The 21,510-nt window shown below is 40.6% G+C and overlaps 1 protein-coding gene across 1 annotated transcript in view; it reads right to left on the bottom strand.

The window, feature by feature from the left end:
• The window catches only part of LOC103359516 (breast carcinoma-amplified sequence 3-like), a gene marked incomplete at its 3' end in the record, with an annotated part of 140,185 nt that overhangs the window by 72,020 nt on the left and 46,655 nt on the right, over positions 1–21,510 (bottom strand). Inside the window, exons 10-13 of the mRNA XM_008284889.1 lie at positions 18,514–18,590; positions 17,823–17,906; positions 13,640–13,810; positions 5,841–5,934 (exon numbers count right to left, since the gene is read on the bottom strand). Coding sequence (XP_008283111.1) covers positions 5,841–5,934; positions 13,640–13,810; positions 17,823–17,906; positions 18,514–18,590 — 426 coding nt within the window. The remainder of the gene's footprint in view (positions 1–5,840; positions 5,935–13,639; positions 13,811–17,822; positions 17,907–18,513; positions 18,591–21,510) is intronic.

The raw sequence follows: 21,510 nt of genomic DNA, 5'->3' as shown, positions 1-21,510 counted from the left end.
GAAAGATGGATGTAGCAACTGTGATGTCATCCATTGTTTTGAAGTCCTGAGTTTGGCATTTGGCCATCTTACTCTTTTAAAACAGAACGTAACAAGCGAGGGCTGAATCCGACTGAGAACTCAAAAAACTATGCATAGCAATATGGTAGCGATCTTTCGATCCCAAGGTAGCGCCTCCCTAAAACATACCCTGTTATATTCTATATTTTACTCTAAATGGGGCCATAATTTCCTAAATGAACGTGATGCTGTATTATATGAGACTTGAGACACGCCACTGAGATCATAAACTCATAAGGAGTATGTTTACTGAGGTAACAGATCAAGTGAGAAATAGGATCTTTTTCTTATTGACTTCTATCCAATCTGACTTCTTTTTGCAACCATGAGTTGCCCCTGCTGGTTGTCAGGCCAAAGGCACTTCCACACAGACTTCACACATCTTTTATATACAGTCTATGAATGCAACACACTCACTTTGTGTTTCAGGACACATTGTCTCTTGGCCTAAGAACAGTAGAACCAAGAAGGGATTTTGTCATAAAAAGACAAACATTGGAAGATTCCAGCTCGATTGGTGATCTTTGCCAAAGGTTTATATATTAATATTACCTTTGACAATAGGGATCTATCTAACAGCTCTAACCGAAGACTATTAACCAAAATTACAAAAAAGAAATGTGATAGTTGATTATCAAAAAAAGAAAAGCCAAAGATCTCCACACGAACACGTTCAAACCCTGTCCAGTTGAGAAATGCTTCTTAAAAGCAAGAACTTTTCAAATTATACAGGGTACTTCATGAAATGAGATTTTCTGTCTTGCTCATCAGCTACCAGCAGAGATGTCATATCCAGTGCCTCCAACCACAATGCTGCTTACTCATGTGTGAGACACAGGTCAGGAACATTCTAAATGATTTCATAAAATTTCCTGCTGGTACGGTTTCTGTTTTCATGTGTCTAACAAATCCTGTTGTCTAGTTTGGGAATACGCTGTCATTGGTTATCAAACTGATTTTGAAAACTGCTTCAGTTATTTGAGTTCACGGCATTAGATCAAATCACTGCAGCAGGCCAGACACTGTACATTTTTATTGATCTTGTACATCGCATACCAACTTTTTATTGGCTTCACTGCAAGGTCAAAGATTTTTATTCCTACATAATTGACTGGCCACAACACTGCTATGAAAATTCCAACAAAGTTTATTCACGCAAGACGGCTGCATCTTCTACAGTGTTGCCAAAAAGAGAGACAGGCAGCATTACTTTGTGAAGTTTTATTATATTGAGCTGCTGATGGCTGGAGGACAATATGGTTTTGTCTGCCCTGCAGTGAATTTTGGTCTTGGTCAATAATAAAGTATTGGCCACAATATGGAAACTACCATTTCAATAAATAGAATTTCAAGCTTACATCACTTTAATATGGACCCTTTGACAGAAATCAGACCATCATGCAGCTTAAATAGTGGAAAGCTGGCCTAAAATTCAAATTGCACATCGAAAGGCAACCAATCTGGGAAACATTTGGCAAAATATGAAAATTTCTTGGGGACCAATTTAGCCCTAAAACCAGACAGAATCCTTATAATGTCTGTAGGCTTTAACAGAGCTACAACGCAACTGGAAACAAGTCGCATGTTTGATTATCAACAAATCAGTGGTCACTGCAAGTGGTTATTCTGAAATTTCTATAAAGCGTTCTCTTTCTGTGAATGCACATCCAAGAAGTCAAGACTACGAGGCGGAGAGGAGCATCTTCTACAGCTTTCAAAATCACAATTAATCGCTTAAATTTTGAGCATTCTGTTCTTCAAAAACTCAGAAGAAAACTCAGCAAGACAGAATCCTTTTCAAAAAAAATAGAAGGAAAGAAAATGGACTTGTTTCCAGTAACTGCTTGGATTAAGCAAATTAGGCTGCTGAACGTGTCGTCAGAAGGCAGTAGTATAAGCTACACTATGCATGGCAGGAAAAGATAGTAGAGAACATAGCAAGCTGCCTGCTGGTTGCTAAAAACAAACAAACAAACAAAAGTCTTGAAGAAGAGACGAACTAAATTTTGGCCACCTACAAAAGAAATACAGAGAGGTCAAAATCTCTGTTTCAAAATACATTAAAAAAAAGAAACTTATCTCTCACATCACGTGTACTGCCTGTTGAAAGGACTACAGCTGGCAGACAAGTATATTTAGGTAATAAGAAGAAAACACTACAGGAGCACATTTTCAGTAACTTCATTGTACTTGACCTGGGATGTTGTTGTGATTTTTGGTGTGGAGAGGATGGGAAAGGGTGGAATGTACACAACAGTGTCTCATCTGTCTTTGTCTAAAATATCATCCTCTTCCTCCTGAGAGAGGGCTGCTGAGGTTAGTCATAAGTCTAAGTAAGTGAAGGATTCTTGGGGCCAGGAGGTCATCGGGTCACAGTCATCTCTCAGCAGCTTCTTTATTAACTTACACACATGCACACCACAGAGGTAACAGGAAACATCAAACACAAACATCGCACACACAGACTGATGAGGTCGCCCATTCACACTTACAAAGCATCTACTGTCCTTCTCTTTTTGGGGTTGACAATGCGAGAAACTGCCGCAGTGAAATACACATACAATTAGGTCATTAATTATGAAAGAATTTTTCATACCACAGGGGTAGGTATGGTTTTCATGTACCACGGTGGCAGGACTAAGAACGGTTGGGCAGCACAAACACGGTGATGAGGGTCAGAGGTTATTGTTTTACATGAACCTGCCAGACTGCATCATCCTGTGTACACTGACCTGCCTTGGTCATAACACTGATCACCAACTGGTCAAGGTGGAACAAGCAGTTATCTAGTTGATACGTCTACAGTGACTGTCAGACTCCTCCAAAATTGACCAAAAAGTCCAGGGCCTATCTTTGTTTTAGTAAAGATATAAACACAAATGTATATAATGACTTCCTGGTAGTAGAGACACTGTTGAAATGTTGTCAAACTAGTTGCCTACTTGTCTTGTTTTTTTTTATTTGTGTGTGTTTTTGGTGTTTGATTTATGACTTTATCCCTATCCAATCATCGATTAAGTCTCTAAAAAACTCCTCTCTGTGAATCAAAATCTTTCACTCCATTTAAATAATCCCTTCATGCAAAAACAAAAAATGACTTTGATGTAACTTTCCACCATTGCTGCTTCCTCCAGAATGGGCAGATCTATTACAGTCCCTGCCGCTCTCTCCACCCACACCAGTAACACCTCCAACTCTGCTCAAACACTGTAAAACACAATGGAAAGTTGTACTATTAGAATAATTAAGCTAAATATATTTGAACCGGAATCTGACTCTGAAGAAGAACAGTGACAGAAAGCCCCATCCTGCAGGTTGACAGCGTTGGTTCCTTAGGTTTGTATAAACCCCCAGAATTCTAAAGTTTCTGAGACTGTCATCGATACATATGTGTACATATATATATATATAGCTAAATTCTTTTTACATTAATTTTTAAAAATTTTATTATTTCTTTAAAGAGTAATCCATATTGCACTGCTGCTGAGTTACCACACAATTTTCGTTATATTTTGCAGAATGACAGTAAAGCCTCTATCTAACTACACTGCAGTTTTCAGGTAGAAATGCTTAACCATGGCGTAATGAACTGCATTTTTGCTCATATTATTTCCTTTGACATATAAAAAACACCATGCGAACATGTCAACAAGGTTTAAAAAAACAACAACAAAACTTAATTTTCACCAGACCGTGTTTTTAAATGGTAAATTGATGGAAAATGCTACTTTCAATATTCGGCTACAGCCAAAGGGTAAAATTGTCTCCTAGGCTGAAATCAAGTACTTAAATATCATCAAGCAAAAAGAAATCGGGGTGTCATTTGTACATGGGAATTCTATGTACATACTTGAGCTTGACAGAGGTTGGAGCTCTGCATTTCAATCACACAATAACTGAAGCTCGTTTAAAATGGCTGCATGTGCTGCAATTCCACTTTGATTTATGTTCACATTAGACCAGTACCAGGGGGCTGCTGGGAGAAAATTTTGCTTTAAAACTCCTTACACCAACAAAGAAACTAGGTTACAGAGAGAAACCAGGTTTCACAGATAATCAGGAAGTGTACTTACATTTGCTGTTGTAACCTTGTTACTGTAAAAACTGACATACATGCAGGAGGTCAGTAATCGCATTCCTTCTGTCCCAGACCTTATCGAAGCCCCAATTTACTTATTGTAACTGTAGTAATGACAGAAAATGCTGTGTTGGGTTCTTTTGCGTCTTCTTATTAATTAAGGAGCACCATCGTGGAGGCATGTGTTTGTCCCAAAATCATTGCGCAGCATCGTAATAAACTATTTTCAGCCACCAGAAGAACAAAGGATAACAGGAGGAGACAGATGCCTGACAGATGCTTGGAACAACCTACCTGCCAAATACCTTAAAAAAACTGGAGGCAAGTATCCCTGTTGGAGATCCCTATGGCAGCTGGCAAAATGCCCATTCAAGGCGGGCAATATCTGGGTATACTTTTAGACATGCTCCCAAATAAATGTTTAAAATGATTCATTTAAATGTTTTTTTTTGGAAAGCTGCAGGAAGCTTGCACTGCTTGCACCATTCGCATACTATTTTATTTGACTCTGCATTTCTCAGAATCTCTATAATGGAGATGAAGAGAAAAAAAACGCCATGTTTTTATAAACCAGAGTCATCCTTAATGCCTCGGAAGGCCTCACAGTTTTTGAGTGTTTTTTTGCTCCTATCACATTTTTACTATGTCGGTTCATTTCTCACTGAATTATTCAGGTGTAAATATTTTTGTAAAGTCCTGCTCATCTATGAAAACAGCAAAACCCTGAGTACAACTGGAAAAATAAAAATGTCTTCACTGTAACAAAGTTAAAATGCCGTAAATAATAGGGGGGAAAGAAAGAGGAGTGTCTCTGATTATTTATTTTCTAAGAATTGCAAAAAACCTGGAATTAACATGTGCAACATTTTTCCAAGTGCCAACATGCATTACCAATACTGGACATGAACAGGTTCTTCAGACTATTTTACTACGTATATTTTTAATTTTACTCATGGTTGGGTGCATAAATGAGAACAGATTTTTTTGTTTTTTACAGAATTTAGTGCAAATGGTTTATTTTTGTTGACGTTTTCAAATGCGACATGCAGTGTAAAACATTTGTGATGAAATATCTTCATTTGAAACTTCAGTTCCGTTAAGCTGTTTGATGGAACAGCATGTCACAGATGAGTGAAAAGGTAAAATCCAGCATGTCTTTGTTTTTTCAGTTTTTGGCTCTCATAAATGGGGAAACGTTGGTATTTCAAAAAAAAAAAAAAAAAAGATAACGTAACTCCTAACTAACCTCTGAGTGGGTTTTGGAGGCTAAAAGAAAAAGGATGCTCATGGCAAACATTGATTGGTTTTAGGCTTTTTTTTTTGTTTGGTGCATGAAACTGAAATGATAAATTATATTTTTACTATGTGTGACACGTTGTTTGCCTGCATGTGTTGCCTGTCTTCAGCCTGATGAAAAGCTTTGTGCCCGAGAATCGCAGGCTAAGCACATGTTCCTTGTGTATAATACGCATACACACATTAAGAATACATTTGGGTCTGATGGTTAGTCCAGTCAGCCCAAAGATACTAGATGAGTTGGCTACATGTGAACCAAACACACGCTACATTGCACTTAAATGGAAGTGTAATCCCCATCCTGTTTCCAGTCTTCCAAACTTGCCTTAGGTGTTCTGTATTTTTCCTCAAAAATAAATGTGAATGTATGGCTGTGTATGCATGAGCATGTGCGAGTGTGTCTTACCACTGGGGTTGAATTGCATGCAGGAGATGGGTTTGTCATGAGCTGGGAAGTGAGCCACCACTCCTTCTCCATCCGAGTCCTCACTCACCAAGACCTGGAGTGTATACACACACACACACATATAAAGAAAGTCCAAATCATTTTCTAACAATGAGAACATTAAACCCAAAGTGGGACTTTCCCCTGCTCAAGGATTTCTCTTCACATTTTGGTTTGGTCTGATATCATCACCACGCTGAGCACTGTTCTTTCACATCACCGCACTGTGAAGCAGCTGGAAATTATACTCATTTCTGAATGTGCCATTGCCCTCTTGTGGATAGAAAACAATTACCTAAAACAAAGACGAGCGCGTTCTTCAAAATTTCTCTTCTTGTGCAGCATCAAAAAAAAACTTTGGAATCATCATAATCCTGGCTATATTTCATTACTGCTGTTGTTTTAGTCGGAGGCTGCACTGAGACCAGTGTGGACATGGTATGGTTCAACAACAGAGACAAGAATATGGACAAATATACTTTGGCAATGATGTGGCTTTTCACATGTGGCTTTGACAATACCCCATGACAGCGGGTTTTCCCGTAAACAGGCAGAAACTGGCGTCAAATCTAGCATTGGCTTCCTACTTCTGAAACATGCCTAAGAAAATGAAATTACAAGTCACTTTGCACAACTAGAGGCTCCTCCTAAATCTCTGTATGAAGTCTGCTGTCAAGACTGGGACAGATCTAACAAAGGCTGCACCGAGACCAGGAGCTGGCGGAAAAACCCTTTAGTCACAAAAAAAAGATTAGAAATAAGCCTTGACATGAGTCCACTTTGTGTACAAGTGTGTGCGTCTGAGAGGGAGAAAAAAAATACACAAGGTTAAGTTTGGCCCCAGCGTCGCATTAACGATGTCAGGAAGGCTGGCTGAGCATTTTAAAAAGGAGCTAGTCCAAACAAGAAACAGTCTCTAAAAAAAACTAAAAGGGCTCCGTCTCAGACTACAAGCAAAAAAATAAGCAGAGAAAAAAAGAAAAAAAGAAAAAAGGGGGAGAACAGAAAGAACAGAAAGAGGCTGGTGACATGAAGCAGATCACTTTTATTACGGTGCAGGCAGACAATGTTGTTCTGTGAGGGAATCCTGCTGGAGCCCTTTGAAACAAGAGTGTCCTCCAGAGAACCGGGTCCGTCACACAGGGGAGAGTGTGTGTTCCTGTGTGTTATGAGGCTGCTGTTCCAAATAAGGAATTTCAAAGCCTGGAAGAGATGGGAATATCTTGGATTCCCACACTGACATCGGAACTCACCTCTATCATTTTCCTGACTTTTTCCCATTTTTACAAAAGTTACACCCCATCCCCATCCTCAATCTCCCCACCCCTACCTCACCCCCCCCACCCACCCACCCACACACTCTCACTACTCTCTTCACCCTCCATTTCTCCTCTACTCCTAGCCTTCCCCTGCCTCCTTGCCTGGCCTCGTCAGTGTTTATGGCCAGTGTACGGTTACAGTGTGTTGGCTGGTGACACAGTGCAGACCTGCTTCTGAAGGCTTAGGTCCAGCTTATAAGACAACACACTGACTACAGGGCGGATACAGTCATAGCGTAGAGAGCAGCAGAAGGCAGCGAGTGTGTGTGTGGTGACTATATCACTGACAAACTGTACTATGTATGCTAACACGCCTCATTAAAAATGTGACAGCTCCTGCAGTGTGATTAATCATGGTTTGGAGTGGCTGAGGAGAATTAAGGGGATAAAAGCTTTTAGCATTTCTTTTGACGTGAAGGGGAGATCCTGTTGAGGGCAATTGGCACAGTTCAAACTACAATCAGGATCGGACCGTTATATTAGTATGAATACTTACTGTACCCTAGTACACATACTACAAGTAGGTGAGTCTGTGTACTATGATGCAGGAAAGGGACATAGAGCCAAACTCTCCTTGCAAAACTTCGAATTAACCTTTTTTTTTTTTTTTTTAGGATAGCATACATTTATTTAGTGCAAAAAAATCACAGTTTGAAACTTATTACCAGCATCAGACACTTCAAAAGGTTTTATGCTTCAGCTTTATATCTTAGTAATCTCCGAAAAGACACAAGACAAATACAGTTTTACTTTATTTACATCATTTATTTTAAAATTATGGTACACAGCCAGATCAGTTTCTTTAGTTTTGTTTCCCCTAACACTTCACCACTGCCTGTATGGCTTTAGAAGTTAATTTACCTCCAGTAGAAAACTATGTCTGTCTTGGAGCATCCTTCTCCCTGCCATTGTGCAGTTATCAGCCAGTGAGCTAGCTTGGTTGCTAACTCGGGGCTCCAGAGTGGGATCATTTTGGTCACACGAAACCAAAAATCGACCAAGTGCCACTAAACGTTTTCATAGGTTGTACCGGACATTTAGCAGGGGTGTCTCTGTGTGCCCATTTGTGTAGTAGTAGTGCCACACCACTCTGTAGCACTGACACAGCACCGTGTAAACTGGGTATCGTGGACTTGGCTGTTCCTAATTGTCATTCTAAAACAGGAGGGAAAAGCTTTGGTTTGTTTGTATTTCTTTAAATCCATCACAGTCTTCTTGGGTGTTCTTGGGGAATTGTTATGCTGAGGCGAGTGCTGCCATTAAAATGGATATGTCATCTAGAAAAACTAGCAGGGCTGCAAATTAAATCCTGTAAATATTTCACATTTTTAGTGCATAGCTTGACACTTTTGTCTTCTGTAGCGAAGGGGATTTTGAAAATGATAACATGCAGATAGCAGAAGAGAAGGAACTACAATCACGAAATGGGCGGCCCATAGCAGGTCTATACCCACAGCCCACATCTGGTGAGTCAGACTAGGTAGTAGAGATGTGCAGGCTAACCCGCGGGTTGGGTCAAAAAGTGACAAACAACTGTTTGGCCCATGTCATTAATAACTTGAATTGTGTGCAATAGGCTAAGTTACTAGTCCAACTTCCCTTCCTCTCTTTGCCACAAGCTCTCTCAAACACACACAACAGCGGAGGTTAGAGGTCCTCCAATACTGTTATGCACTGTGAACAAATTCATTCTGTTGCATCAGATTTCAAGCGGTATTTACTCTTTAGGTGTCCTTCAACACTGGTTGCTGGTCGGGGTTGGTTGATTGATTAAGGCATATTGCTGCAGGTTGGGTGGTGCAGATTAGATCTGATGATGGGTCAGGGTGGTGCAAGTATTACCTACATGCTGTGTTACATTGCAAGACAGTGATTGTCTTGTCTTGTTGCTGCTAATGAAGGGGCCACTGCGTCCATGCGCGCCGCCATCACATTGAACATGGTGAACCTCTTCAGGTCCTGGTAGGTCTTCAGGGACACAAAGACACACACAATGGTGAAGTCGCAGATGCTGCCCAGAGCTAGCTGCCTGTCTGTACGCCCGCAATAATGTCGTCCCCTCCAGCTGTATGTTCGTCTGGGATGTTGTCATGGAGCCATGTTTCTGTCAAAGCAAACACACAGCAGTCCCTCCACTCTCTGAGGGTTTCTCTCAGCAAATGTAGCTCGTCCAGCTTGCTGTGGAGGGAGCAGACATTGGAGAGTGGGAGCAACGGTCCTGCTGGTCTGGAGGGGTTAGCCTTTAGCCTAGCATGGATCCCGGCTCTCTTCCTCTTCCTTTGTTTACGTATGCACCGTTAGTGTTTCCCTCTCTCTTGGGTAACTGCCGGTGTAGTCTCCGATCAGACTCCGTGTTGGCGCAGCAGGTCCAAATCACAACCAATCGCCTCAATTCCAGCGCCATTCACTGTCCTGACACCCAGCAAAGTCTCTCAGCTGCAAGTTTTGCGGAATGAACGTGTGGGATAGGCAAGACACTGAAAACGTTCACTTTCATTGTCTCCTGAAGGGGCCGCTGCATCTGCATCTTTATTAGTGTTATCACATAATCGGAATGGTGTTTACTTTTATATGCTATCTTTAGTGCTCTGGCTGTTTCCTTCTGTCACACAGTGTTATCTCATCAGATATAATACTGGTAAACATGGCTGATGTCCCATGTCTGAGCAGAACTATGTGGGGCATCAGGTCACTCTAGGTTTGGTGAGGGGTCAACAGATTTTCATTTTCAGTTGCAGCTAGGAGAGGTAGGTCAGTAGGCCTCGGTAAATAAATCTACCGTTGACACTAAGTCAGTAATACATCCACTAGTAGTCTCTGCTAATAGCTCCACAACCGCTGTCAATGCACATTCTCAGCCCTTGTCTACTTTACCCTTAAGAGAGAGGAGCTGCAGCAGGCAGTCTAGTATGTACATTTCAGATGCACCTAAAAAAAAAAAGGCAGGCACACCAGTACAACCAATGGAAAAAGTTAGTCCGAAGTTCTGTAGCTGGGAAGTAACAAGTTGTATATGTACATATAATGTCTTTTCATATTTGACTACTAGTCTCAGAACTGCCTGTAAGCCATGACGCTTTGTTGAGCAGTTTCTATTCTAGCAGGAGAGGGTGTGTGATGAAACACAGCTAATACAAAAGCTTCTACGATTTTGGACTCTCCTAATAGACAAAATAGACGAAGGACAGCTGCCGAGATCCTGAAGGTTTTTTTATTTATATGAGTGAGTTGGAATAAAGTATTTGTACTGTCCTTTAAATCGTTTCAAAAATAATGATTTAGTTGTAACTTGTAACTTTTTAGTGAGAAAAACCTATAAAAATCAGATATAAACAGAGTTAGAACTTAAATTACAACAACGTCTCGCTCTTTTCCAGGCACGCTCGCATCAAAAAGGCAGAATTTAATGTTAAGACCTTATTTGACATATGGTGCTTTCACTCAGCCTTGAGCTTCATGTGAGGTTACAGCTGCCTGTTTACAGAGTGTCTCTCCCACCAGCGCTGCTAAAACAGACAGGGCTGTGGCTAAAAGCTTGGCTGTTAAAATATGCAGCAAATCTAAGTCACACCTTTCAGTGAGTTGTGCAGAGTGAGATGAATGAGCCTGAGTGTGTCTGACCCACAGAAAGAAAAAAAAAATCCAACGTTGGAGATTTTTCTGTTTCCCACCGAGCCGCAAGAGGCCTAAGTTATGTTTACCTGGGTCACACATGACAAGACCAGAGAGGAAAGAAGCCAAGAACAAATTGCAGTCGATTTAATTTTTGGTGTGTGTGTCTATGCATTATACATAAAAAAGGCCCCAGTTGGGGGAATATGTAAGCACTGAAAGTGCAAGTAAGTACAGCTGATGTTCTGTTAAACAAGGATGGTCACCTGGTAACAGTTTCTGGTTAACCACCTTGCAAGATCCAAAAAAGGAACACAGTGAGCTCAGACTAATTTTAGTCTGATGGTGAGATAAGATGCTGTGAGGGAGAAACTCAAGTTTAAATGAGCATAATTAGTTTATCCCTACAATTCAACCGCCACAGTGAAACCGTAAGACAAGACAAAAACACATATGTGCAAACAGAAAATACTGAACTTTGTGCTAAAATAAAAACTTGAAATTATAAACTACTATATATGGGTCCACTCTTTTCATTTGAAAATCTAGTACTAACCCCAGCATTCTAATACACAAATAGGTGACAAATGAGAAGAAACCCCAACATAAAGTGCCTTGTTTTAGTGCTGCTTGTCATGTCTTAATCTTATACATGCGTGAAGCTCTCCTATAGAAATGAAGGACAATCTTCAAAAAGATATTCCCACATTTGGTGTTTTGATGATGGGGATCATGGTAGTGAGCACTGCCGAATATGTCGATTCAAAACTACCCATGGTGTTCTATTGGGCTGAGGTTGTGATGGCAATAAATGGGCTGCCATAATTTTTCTATTGATTAATCTGTCAACTCTTTTACTAATTACTCTAAACAAGAAATTTTCATCCAAAAAAGCAAAATGACTAATTTGTTTTAGGTTAGTTTTATTTTGACACACTGTATCTCATTCTATAATGCAGAACATGTTAAAGAGCAAAAACTAGAATCTCCAACATAGAAATATATGGTAAAAATGACAATGACAATGATAAAAAATAATGAAAAGATCCAATAATTTAAGTCAGTAGTTGGTCCCAGAGTAGGTAGTTGGTATATTAAACAAAGTGCGATATGGACACGGTTGATATTTTTTAAAAGCCCAGAGCAGCTAAAGCAACTTCTTTTCTCCTTGTTGTGTAGTCCCAGTGACTTTGGCGAGTTTGTTTGACGTTGCTGTCAAAGAATCAGGACTTTAGAGTGATAGCACGAAGTGACTGTTCATTAGCATGTACTCTCAATCAGCCGTGTTTCAGTCTAAGCAGAAAAATAGAAACGTGGACAACAGCTTAATGGCAAATTCAGCTGTTCTGAAATACAGTATATGTGAGCACAGAGAGTAGGAGAGAAGTCAATCGATTGAAAGTGTCTCTGTGACAAATAGCTCCTGTGTGTTCTCTCTTCAGGTGAACATGCATTATTCTGTTGCTGCTGTGGTGCGTCATCTTTGCACACTTCACAAGCCATCTTTTCTTCTGCGACATTTTGAAGTACTCCAATACTCTCAAGTCGAACTTTGCGCTGCTGTTATCTAAAATTGTAGCGCTGAGTGCAACCAACCAGTGACAAAAAAAAAAACAACTGACATTATGAACAAGAATTCTCTACTGATACCGAAGAAACACATTACAAACATGACAGTAAACTGAAGTCTTTTAGTAAAAAGTTGAAAACCACATGAAAGATATTGTTGTTGGCACTGATTCAATTATGCTGACTGAGGACGACAGGCCGAGCAACAGCATCAGTTTTTCCTTTAAACTGTGGCCTGTCTACCCTCAGCGACCTCAGACTTACGTTAAGAATTGTGTTTTGGCATTTTTTTGGCACCAGTGTCGTAATATTAATACGGATCAAAGTGAATCACACAAAGCTCCGTTCTATAGATGAATTCAGTTCATCCCAGAAATGTGCAATTTAATTGTTATCTGGATGTACTGCTTTACAGGTAGTTTTATGTTGTATAAAACATCTGTTTACTTGCAGAAACACACTGGTAACCAACAGATGAACCTGCTCTGTTATGTCGTGTCGGTATTATGCACATCATGTTTGTTTATGCAGTAACTGAAATGTTTCAGCTCGAACTCACACACACTGAACCAAACGACCCTCCTCCAGCTCAGTGCTAATGCTTCTTAGCACCTGACTGCAAATGTCTGAGCCGTGTCTTGGAAAGGTACAAGTGTTATAGCTTCTGCAGTATAATACACACACAGCCTTGCATATGTTTTTGTTATCAAGAAATTATTTCAGATTTAAAAAGAAAAGGCAATATCATGCAAAAAGTTCAAATAAATAAACAAATAAATAAAAAAAATGTGAAATTCAAAATGAAAATGGCAGAAACAAATTCATACAAACAAAGCTACAGATGAGTAGTTGATTAAATCTAACAGCAGTGTGAGTGTTTACCTGCCCATATTGCACACACTGCAAATTACTAAATAAAACAATATCACCCCACTCATTTACAATAATGCTAAAAACCTGCCATTAGAAAAAATAATATACTGTGTAGTTTGTATAAATTTCCAGCTAAAATTCATATCAGCATATGTATGCTAATATATTGTGTGTAACTCAGATAATGAATTGCGGGGTAAGAACAGACAGGGTTCTTATTGTTGCCCTTCTCTCAGTTTCTTGAGGTGCCTTTATGCATTTTTTACGGTCCATAAAGGCTGAAACAATTTGGGCTCTGACACGAGTGTGAAAACAGAATCACAGCACACAAATCCAGTATATTAAAATTGGTATTTATGGCAAACAGAAGAAAAGTATTCAACTCACCTGTCCTTCTCCAACACTGTGTGTGTCGATGATGGTGACCACGCCAGGGTTGTGGGGGCTTCGGCGGCTTGCACTGTGGGGTGTGCCCTCCTCATCTGGGGTGCCTGCTGGTATGGTGCCTGCCAGCTGTGTAACAACTTTACCCACCATTGTTAGGCCCGTTTTTAAAGTCTGAAAGAAAAAATAATATCAGAATTGTGTTACAAGTTTCCATGTGATGTATTCTGCATCTAAGTGATAGACTATATTTTGTGGTTCACTTGGTTTGAAGCCTTTGCAGGCCATGAAGATCAGAGGAGCTGCAAAGTGCATCGCTGTGTGCGCAATACCGTGTGTGTGTGTGTGTGTCTGTGCAACACGTTCACTTGATGCCTGCTGATAACTTGTAGTGCTGACGACTTGTAGCACTGTAGCCACAGGAGACACCATGTGTGTGCATGAGGCTCCTCTGTGTCCGCTTAAGGCCCAGCCAGGGTGTCTGGCTCAAACACACCTCTGTGGCTCGATTGAGGGAAATGGATAGTGCTGCTTAAGTGGAGTCTATCTCACCTACTACACTGTCTTAGCCTAATGGAGTCCAATGCCTGTGACTGTGTGTGTCTGTGTGTGTAAGCGCCAAAGGGGCCCCGGAGAGCCTAATCAGGCATTCAGACTAGGCGGCCCTGTCAATACAGCGTGGCGCCTCGCGTTTGTTGGGTCTGAGGATCACCCACTGTCTCTCTTTGCCACTTGGCCAGGCACACTTGCAGTGTCTGCTGCCTGTGTCCATTTGTGTGTATGTGTGTGCAAGATGAGCCATCAATTATTAAGTGAGGCGTTTGGCTCCTAATTGATCAACACTAATGTGTTTTCTAATCACTGCAGTTGTGGAGTTCTTAGTGGTAGTCCAAACAGGGGCTATTGATCTGCTGCTAGGGAGGGGAGGGGGGGGGCTTCTGGATGCAGATCATGTCTGACAAAAACACATACACACTCGGGCAGACGTACACACAGCTACGGCCTGATGTCGCCATCTAAACAAATTACAGCCTAATTTATGTGAAAGGTCTTTCTCAACCGTACGCTCAAGAGTGACAGGCAACAGCACTGATGTGATACACAAATTTACTGTAAGAGAGAAAATTTGAAGCAGCGTCCAACTGGTCGGCCTCGTTGCACTCTCTCTTTTATCTTTCTTATAAACAAAAGCCATTACACTTTAATGCTACCCCCCTCCGCCTACGACCCCCCTTTTTTTGTTTCCATGTCTCTGGACGTCAGCAGTAAGAGCCAGCGTGTCGCGCCACAAGCCAGAAGGAGATACCTTGTCATCCATATTGAGATATATGGTCCTAAATGAGGAGAGGGCAGGCAAGCAGACTGCCTGTCTGCATATCAATACCCTCTGCCATTGTCCAGCCTTTACTATGCTACAGCGCTCTTTTTGATGTATGCCATCATTAGCCTGCTAATGAGACTTCTTTCACACTAGCTATTAGATACACTTGCTCTTTATAAATCAATTAGCCCGTCCTCTGGGACCAAATGGAGAAACAGGCTAGAACCAAAAGAGGAGTTAGCTACTTAGCATGTGTTGGCAAGTGGCTGAATTAGACCAAGAATGAATTTCACTTGGTATCAAAGGGGGCTGTTGGCTGTTCGTGAGCCATCTTAGAGTCGCTCCCCTGCGGAGATGAGTGAAACAAGACCAATGAAGAGAAACAGATTACAGTGGGAACAAACAGATAGGCAGGTTGATGAAGTGTCTCATAAGCTCAGCCCCAGTCAGCCAGGCGGGCCAGGTGGATCCAATGTCAGCACATTTACAGATGGTGTAGGCAGTGCTGGAAAAGCAGCCTTATGTGCTGTTTTATCGGAGCAAAAGCTTAACACAGAGCAAAGGACCTTGCGAGCAACTACAGCAACAACATGAGAACTCACTTTAAAATGTTCAGATTTAAGGCAGACTAGGTTAAGTGCTCATTCATCTTCAATCATGACTCTGTGGTGAGAGAACATAGCAGCATGTTTGTGCTTCTGCAATACAAAAGGTTGTGTTGCATTCAATTTCAACATGTTCCTAAAATTTGTATTGCATTGCCATTCTTGGTAGAGAAAAGAACTCTATGTAAGTTTCCAAAGAAAGTCTCATTTTAGAAATGTATGTTTTTATCCCAAACTGTTCAGAGCAGAACATCTGGTTTGTTGTGCCACTTTCTTCAGTCTGTGTGATTTACACAAGGACACAAACAGGTAAGTGTTAAAAAAAAAAGAAGGGGGATAACATTGCCTGGATCGAGAAAACTTGTCAGAACAAAGCGGCTCCAGAGACATGCTCCCCTGAAGAAAATTTTGTTTTTAATTGTCCATAGTTTGTCTAATTGTAATGCCTTGACAGCTACTTTTGAATCCTGCATCCACCAGCTTCACCTGCAACCCCTAATGTTCTCCTAATCATCTCATTCTGAATATAGCACAATGTGATACACTGAACATTTTATTACAATATGTAACTTTGTCCAATCTATCAAATTTACATGCGAGTTGCCAGATTTCAAGCCCAAATAAACATACATTTGCTTTTATAAATTGCAAATAATGTAAGTCAGAAACATTTTACTGCAAACCTCTGAACTTCAACATTTGAAACTGTAAAAATAGAAAGAATTGTCAATTTTTCAATGGTCCTCGAACTACTTATGTGACATTGGGTTCCATCAGGAAAATGAACCAAAACTATGCTTAAAATCATAATATTTCATCAGAAACATTTCTACATGTCTCATCTAAAAATTCTTCATGAGTAAAATGAATAAAATTGCTCTCCCATCTTTTTGGAAGAACTGTGGCCTACACAGTTAGCTAGCTTGCTAAGCTTGCTACACTGAACAATCCACAACAGTTCGGCCTCTATTTAACATTACTGATGATCATTATTATTAACATTTATTTTGGAGTGTATCTCTATCAACGTTCTGCCACATCCTGCCCTACTTTACTTCTGATTCTGACTCCTGGTGCTAATTTGTTGGTAAGAAGTGAGATGGTTAAGCTAAAAATATCAGAGTCAGAGCCAATCAGAGACAGAGCAGTGGTGGGTCTTTACAGAATGCAGGAGGGAAAAATAAATGCAGGCAGTTCACAGAGAAGGTAAACTCAGGTGTACCTATAGATTTGCCATTTAGATCCCCCAGTAATTTACAACAACATGGGACAAAAACTGTGGGTAACATTGTTCCAACCAAGTTGGCTGCTTCTCTGGAAAGATAAATAATATAAGACGTATTGGACATCAACATCCGAACGCATCTATTATCAGGCTTGAGTCGTGTTATAATGTTCCTTTACATGTCAGTGGGTTATTTGCGTCTAGCACAAGCTGTAGTCATATGAGACCTGTTCAGCTCCCCTCAGCTCCTCTAAACACAGATGGATGGACCTCCAGGGCTACGGAGAGCTGCCTAAACGTGGACAACTTGACAACAGAGCGAGGCGTGACCGAGTATAAACATTAACTGTTATAAACTAAGTCTGAAAACCTAACGTTGCGTGTTTGGCTTGAATGTACAGCTGAGGTCAATTATAAAGATACCGTTTATATTTTCTTTTAAAAACATCTTATTTTGGAATTTAGAAATATGCTCGTTCTAACCTTTTGTAACAACAGTGGAGCATTTTAGACATGTTTTTATTAAGTGATTTTAAAGTACGTTGCAGTACCTGACCTTTTACAGAAAAAAAGAGGGCTAATAAACCATCATCTGCATTTCTTTCGTGCTCCCTAGACTGCTGCCCACATGCTGAGCTGTGACCGTAAACATAAGATTTGCATCAAACCATGAATTTTCTCTACCACCTCCCCAAAACAGTTAGGAGAAACATCTGGAGAATGCAAACTAGCCGCTGATTCCACTGCAGCACAGCCAGACTCGCCTCAGATTTTACACTAAACATGAAAAGCACACGATGCTCACTATTTTATATAGATCTGATTTTTCTATAATCAACAAAATAGCTATTTCTGAAAAAAGACAAATTCCAAAGTACCAAACCTTGACAATGGGATGATACAAAATAAATATGCTGGAGTTTGTAAAGTCCAACTTACTCATGTAGTGCAAAAAGCCTAATGTACATACGTAAGAGAGACAATTCACAACATAGAACAGAAAGCATTTAAATCTGTGTCTGGATTGTCACTTACTTTGGCAGCATTAATCACTGTGGCTGTATAAGACTGTGCATTGTCACCACAAGCTCCCCCACGAGACTGGTGACATCTGATCAACTGTAAAAAAAAACACACACACACACACACACACACAGATTTACAGATAAATGCAAAACAAATAGTGGAAATCTAATGAAAACACTGTACATAAAGAGACATTTTTTGGGAGAATTAAGAGATTCAGACATTCAAGAGGCTCCCCTCTTCGCTCTTTGGAGGAAATTGGTTTTGCAATCAAAGAAAGGTTGCACAACCAGACAGCCACTGGACTGATTTCATTTCAAATACAATATCACTTGAACAGTTCTCTCTCTGTATTACTCTTAGTGTTCAACAAAATAGATTTAGTCATTTCTGGAAAATCCTGACACACAAACAGTGGCCCCATCTGTCAATTACACATTAAAAGTATGTCAGAATGCACAATGGAGCATTCTGGTTATTGTAAATACTTAACAATCCCATTAAACAGAAACCTCTTGTACATCTGTTGATTTTCAAAATGTTATCATCTCTAGTGGACTCTTTTAGGAATGAGTTGTTTATCCAGACAGATTAAAAAGGCAGAAAACAGATAAAATGCACTTTTTGGATGGTAAATATGTCGCTTCTCTGATAAGGGACTTCTGCACTGGATGAATGTGTGTGTGTATGTGGAGACTACCTTGTTCTCAGCATAGGCAAGCCAGCGGCTTCCCAGAGCTATTGGATTGAGGCTGGGGCCGGGGCAGGGATAGCAGCCTGAAAACACACAAAGACGGTCACAATAAGGGGGGAAGCAATGATGAGAAAACACAAAGGAAACAGAAGTTCATACACATTTTGGTAAAAAAAAAAAAAAAACCCACATGATCCAAAGTTTGCCATAAAACAGGAACACAGAGCCTCCTCTCTGGAGAGTGTCTGTAACTATCTTAAACCATTAATGTGTTTGTGGGGAGTCTCTTCTTTGGGAAGACAAATGGGGGTCTAATGAGGGTGACGTGTCTGTATGTGTATGTGAGCATATTATGACCTAATGGAGACTGTGGTACCAAATAAATTGAGGATGGCTCCTCTGCTGATTGACCAACACAATAATCTCTGTGGGCACGCGCACACACACACACACACACAAACACACCAACACACTGGCACCCATTTACACACAAACATTGCCAGTGCGATGTCAGCAGATGTAAAAATAGTAACCAATAATCCTAAATGACAAACAAACCCCTGCAACAGATAAATGTCTTGCACATTATAAGAACGTATTTTTCTCTTCCCACTCGAACAGATGTGGAGGTAAACAAGAACGTGGAGCAAACTGCTTTGACTTGCACCAAAACTGAAAGGGGCGCCTGTCACTAGTGCTGCAAAACAGAATCAACCAAAACCAGGCCAACATGTGCTTGTAAACAGACAGGAGGGATGATTGATTTTGTCATAAATATCTTTAAATGCAAGCAGATACGCACAGTGACAGTCTTTCTGTTTCCAGTGTGTGTAAACACACAGGCAGCGAAATGTTGATCCAATAATGATCGCACCCGCTGCGCTCAAGAACACAGGCGTTTGTCTCACACACACATACAAACACACTTAGCTAATGTAAGTGCACGGAGGTGTAGGGGAAATGGCTTGCTGACAATAATTTAGTGCTCAGGGAGCAGATGAGGTGGAGGCAGACAGTAATTTAGTGTGCTGTGTTGGGGAAGGGGCTGATGTGGGGAGAGGGTGTGGGGGTTGAGGTAAGCCACAAGGGCTGCTGGTAACGCCAGAGAAGCCTTTTGTGCCTCTCCAAGGCCGAGGGGAGCCCAGGCAGTGAGATAACATGTGTTTGACATCCTGGGTGGAGAGCAAGGGGCTGAGTGGGGAGCGGAAATAGACATGATGAGCAGAATCAAAGGAACACAGAGCAAGATTTAGGCTTTTCAAAGCTGACCCCTGAAAGACCTCTGTGGCAATGGCTGATCCTTAGTTTTAGACAAATAAAACCTTTCAAAATGTTATCAGAGAATCTAATGAATTGGGGGAAAAATGCAAAAGAAAAGTCATCTGCTCCTACTTCTTCAATGAAAACAAGTGCTACTGCCAAATTAGTGACTGTCTTATTGCCACAATCTGTACATAGCTCCTTTCTGAACAAAATCCTTTCTTCCAGCAAATATGCACTTGATAGCCAACATAACAAACTGCCGGCCACAGCGCGCACAATTAATGCAAAAAAATCTGCAAAAAATAAGTAATGATATACATAATAGATATACGTCAAATAAAAATACACAGTTTTAAGCAGAGTGGTGACTATAAAAATAAAAAAAAAGACAGCAGCAGCAGATCTGTGAAAGCAAACATGATTGTGAGGCATGAAAGTATTCTCAGTACGAGTTACAGCCAAAAGTGTATAACAACTGATCTGCGTGCGTCAAAACCAGCTTACAAGTGGCTCAGTTTGTCTGCAGGTCTTAAGGTCAGGAGCATTGGATAGGTTGGTGCACTGTCTCGACATTACACTAAATGTTTTTGGTAATGGCCGTTTTACTCCACTTGTATGATTCAGATAAAGAAAATCCGAAATCTAATTAGCTGAGGAGCTTGGAGTTCTCAAATCATCCATCTCCAAATATAAGGCCAGTGTATCGGTTAAAGAAAAGGGTAGCATTATCTTTCCTATCAAACAAGCCTTGGGGCCAGACGGGGAAATTGCTTTGCTAAAGCACAGTTTCCATAGAAATCAAACGACATAGACGGCGCAGCTGTGTGTGTTTCAAAGTGCTGTGAGGGTGGAAATGTGTAAAATGATTGAAAGCCTTTATTCTGGAATAAAAACATTTACAAACTTGTTGAGAAGCTCAAGGATTTTTATACTGTGAAATGAAGCAAAAAAAAAAAAAAAACAGGATGTGATGGTACCGTGGGCTGTTTAAAGTGATTCCATTCAGGAAAAACCTAAAGTTGCAAAAAGGGAGAGTGTACAGTGATTTGGATCCCAAAATAGCAATTTATAGCTCTGGTGTTACACAATACACAAGAGTGTGACTATATGAGGTCCTGCTGCGCCAACACTGAATGAAGGTCACAAATTCTGACACAGCTCAGCAGAAACTGTTCCGATGAAATCTGATAGCTTGGCAGTAAAATAATACAATTTTACATGCGAGTACAATCCACGTTAAGTTTTATTTTGTGATGTTAACAACAATTGGTCATTTGCAGCTGCCCCCTGCTGAACCACACCTGTGTCCAGCAGTTTGCCAAATGCATGTTCAAGCTATAGAACCATCCATCCATTATCTATACACTGCTGAATCCTCACTAGGGTCCATAGACCGTAATAAAAGATGGACGTAGCAACTGGCCCTGAAAAATGAAGCCAACCCGGAAGTGTCAAAAACCTGCAATATCACTACGTCCGCTAGTTGCTGGCTCCACAAAGCCCTGGCTCCCATAGACTTGAATTTGAAAAGAAGTGATCACAGATCACGAGATACTGCATTCCTACAGCTCAGGATGTTTTTCTTATTAGTTTTCAAAGTCAAATTCAGAGATCAGGTGGCCAATCTGAAAATAAATCAATACTGAATTTTAAAAAAATCGTCAACATTTTGCGGGGCAAGGGGCGTGGCTGGCTTGATTGACAGTTGGCAGCGACGATGCAGACGAAGCGAGCAGAAGG

The sequence above is a fragment of the Stegastes partitus genome, unplaced genomic scaffold (assembly GCF_000690725.1).
Source record: "Stegastes partitus isolate 25-593 unplaced genomic scaffold, Stegastes_partitus-1.0.2 Scaffold379, whole genome shotgun sequence".
NCBI lineage: Eukaryota > Metazoa > Chordata > Actinopteri > Pomacentridae > Stegastes > Stegastes partitus.
This window is presented reverse-complemented; position numbering and strand designations above follow the sequence as displayed.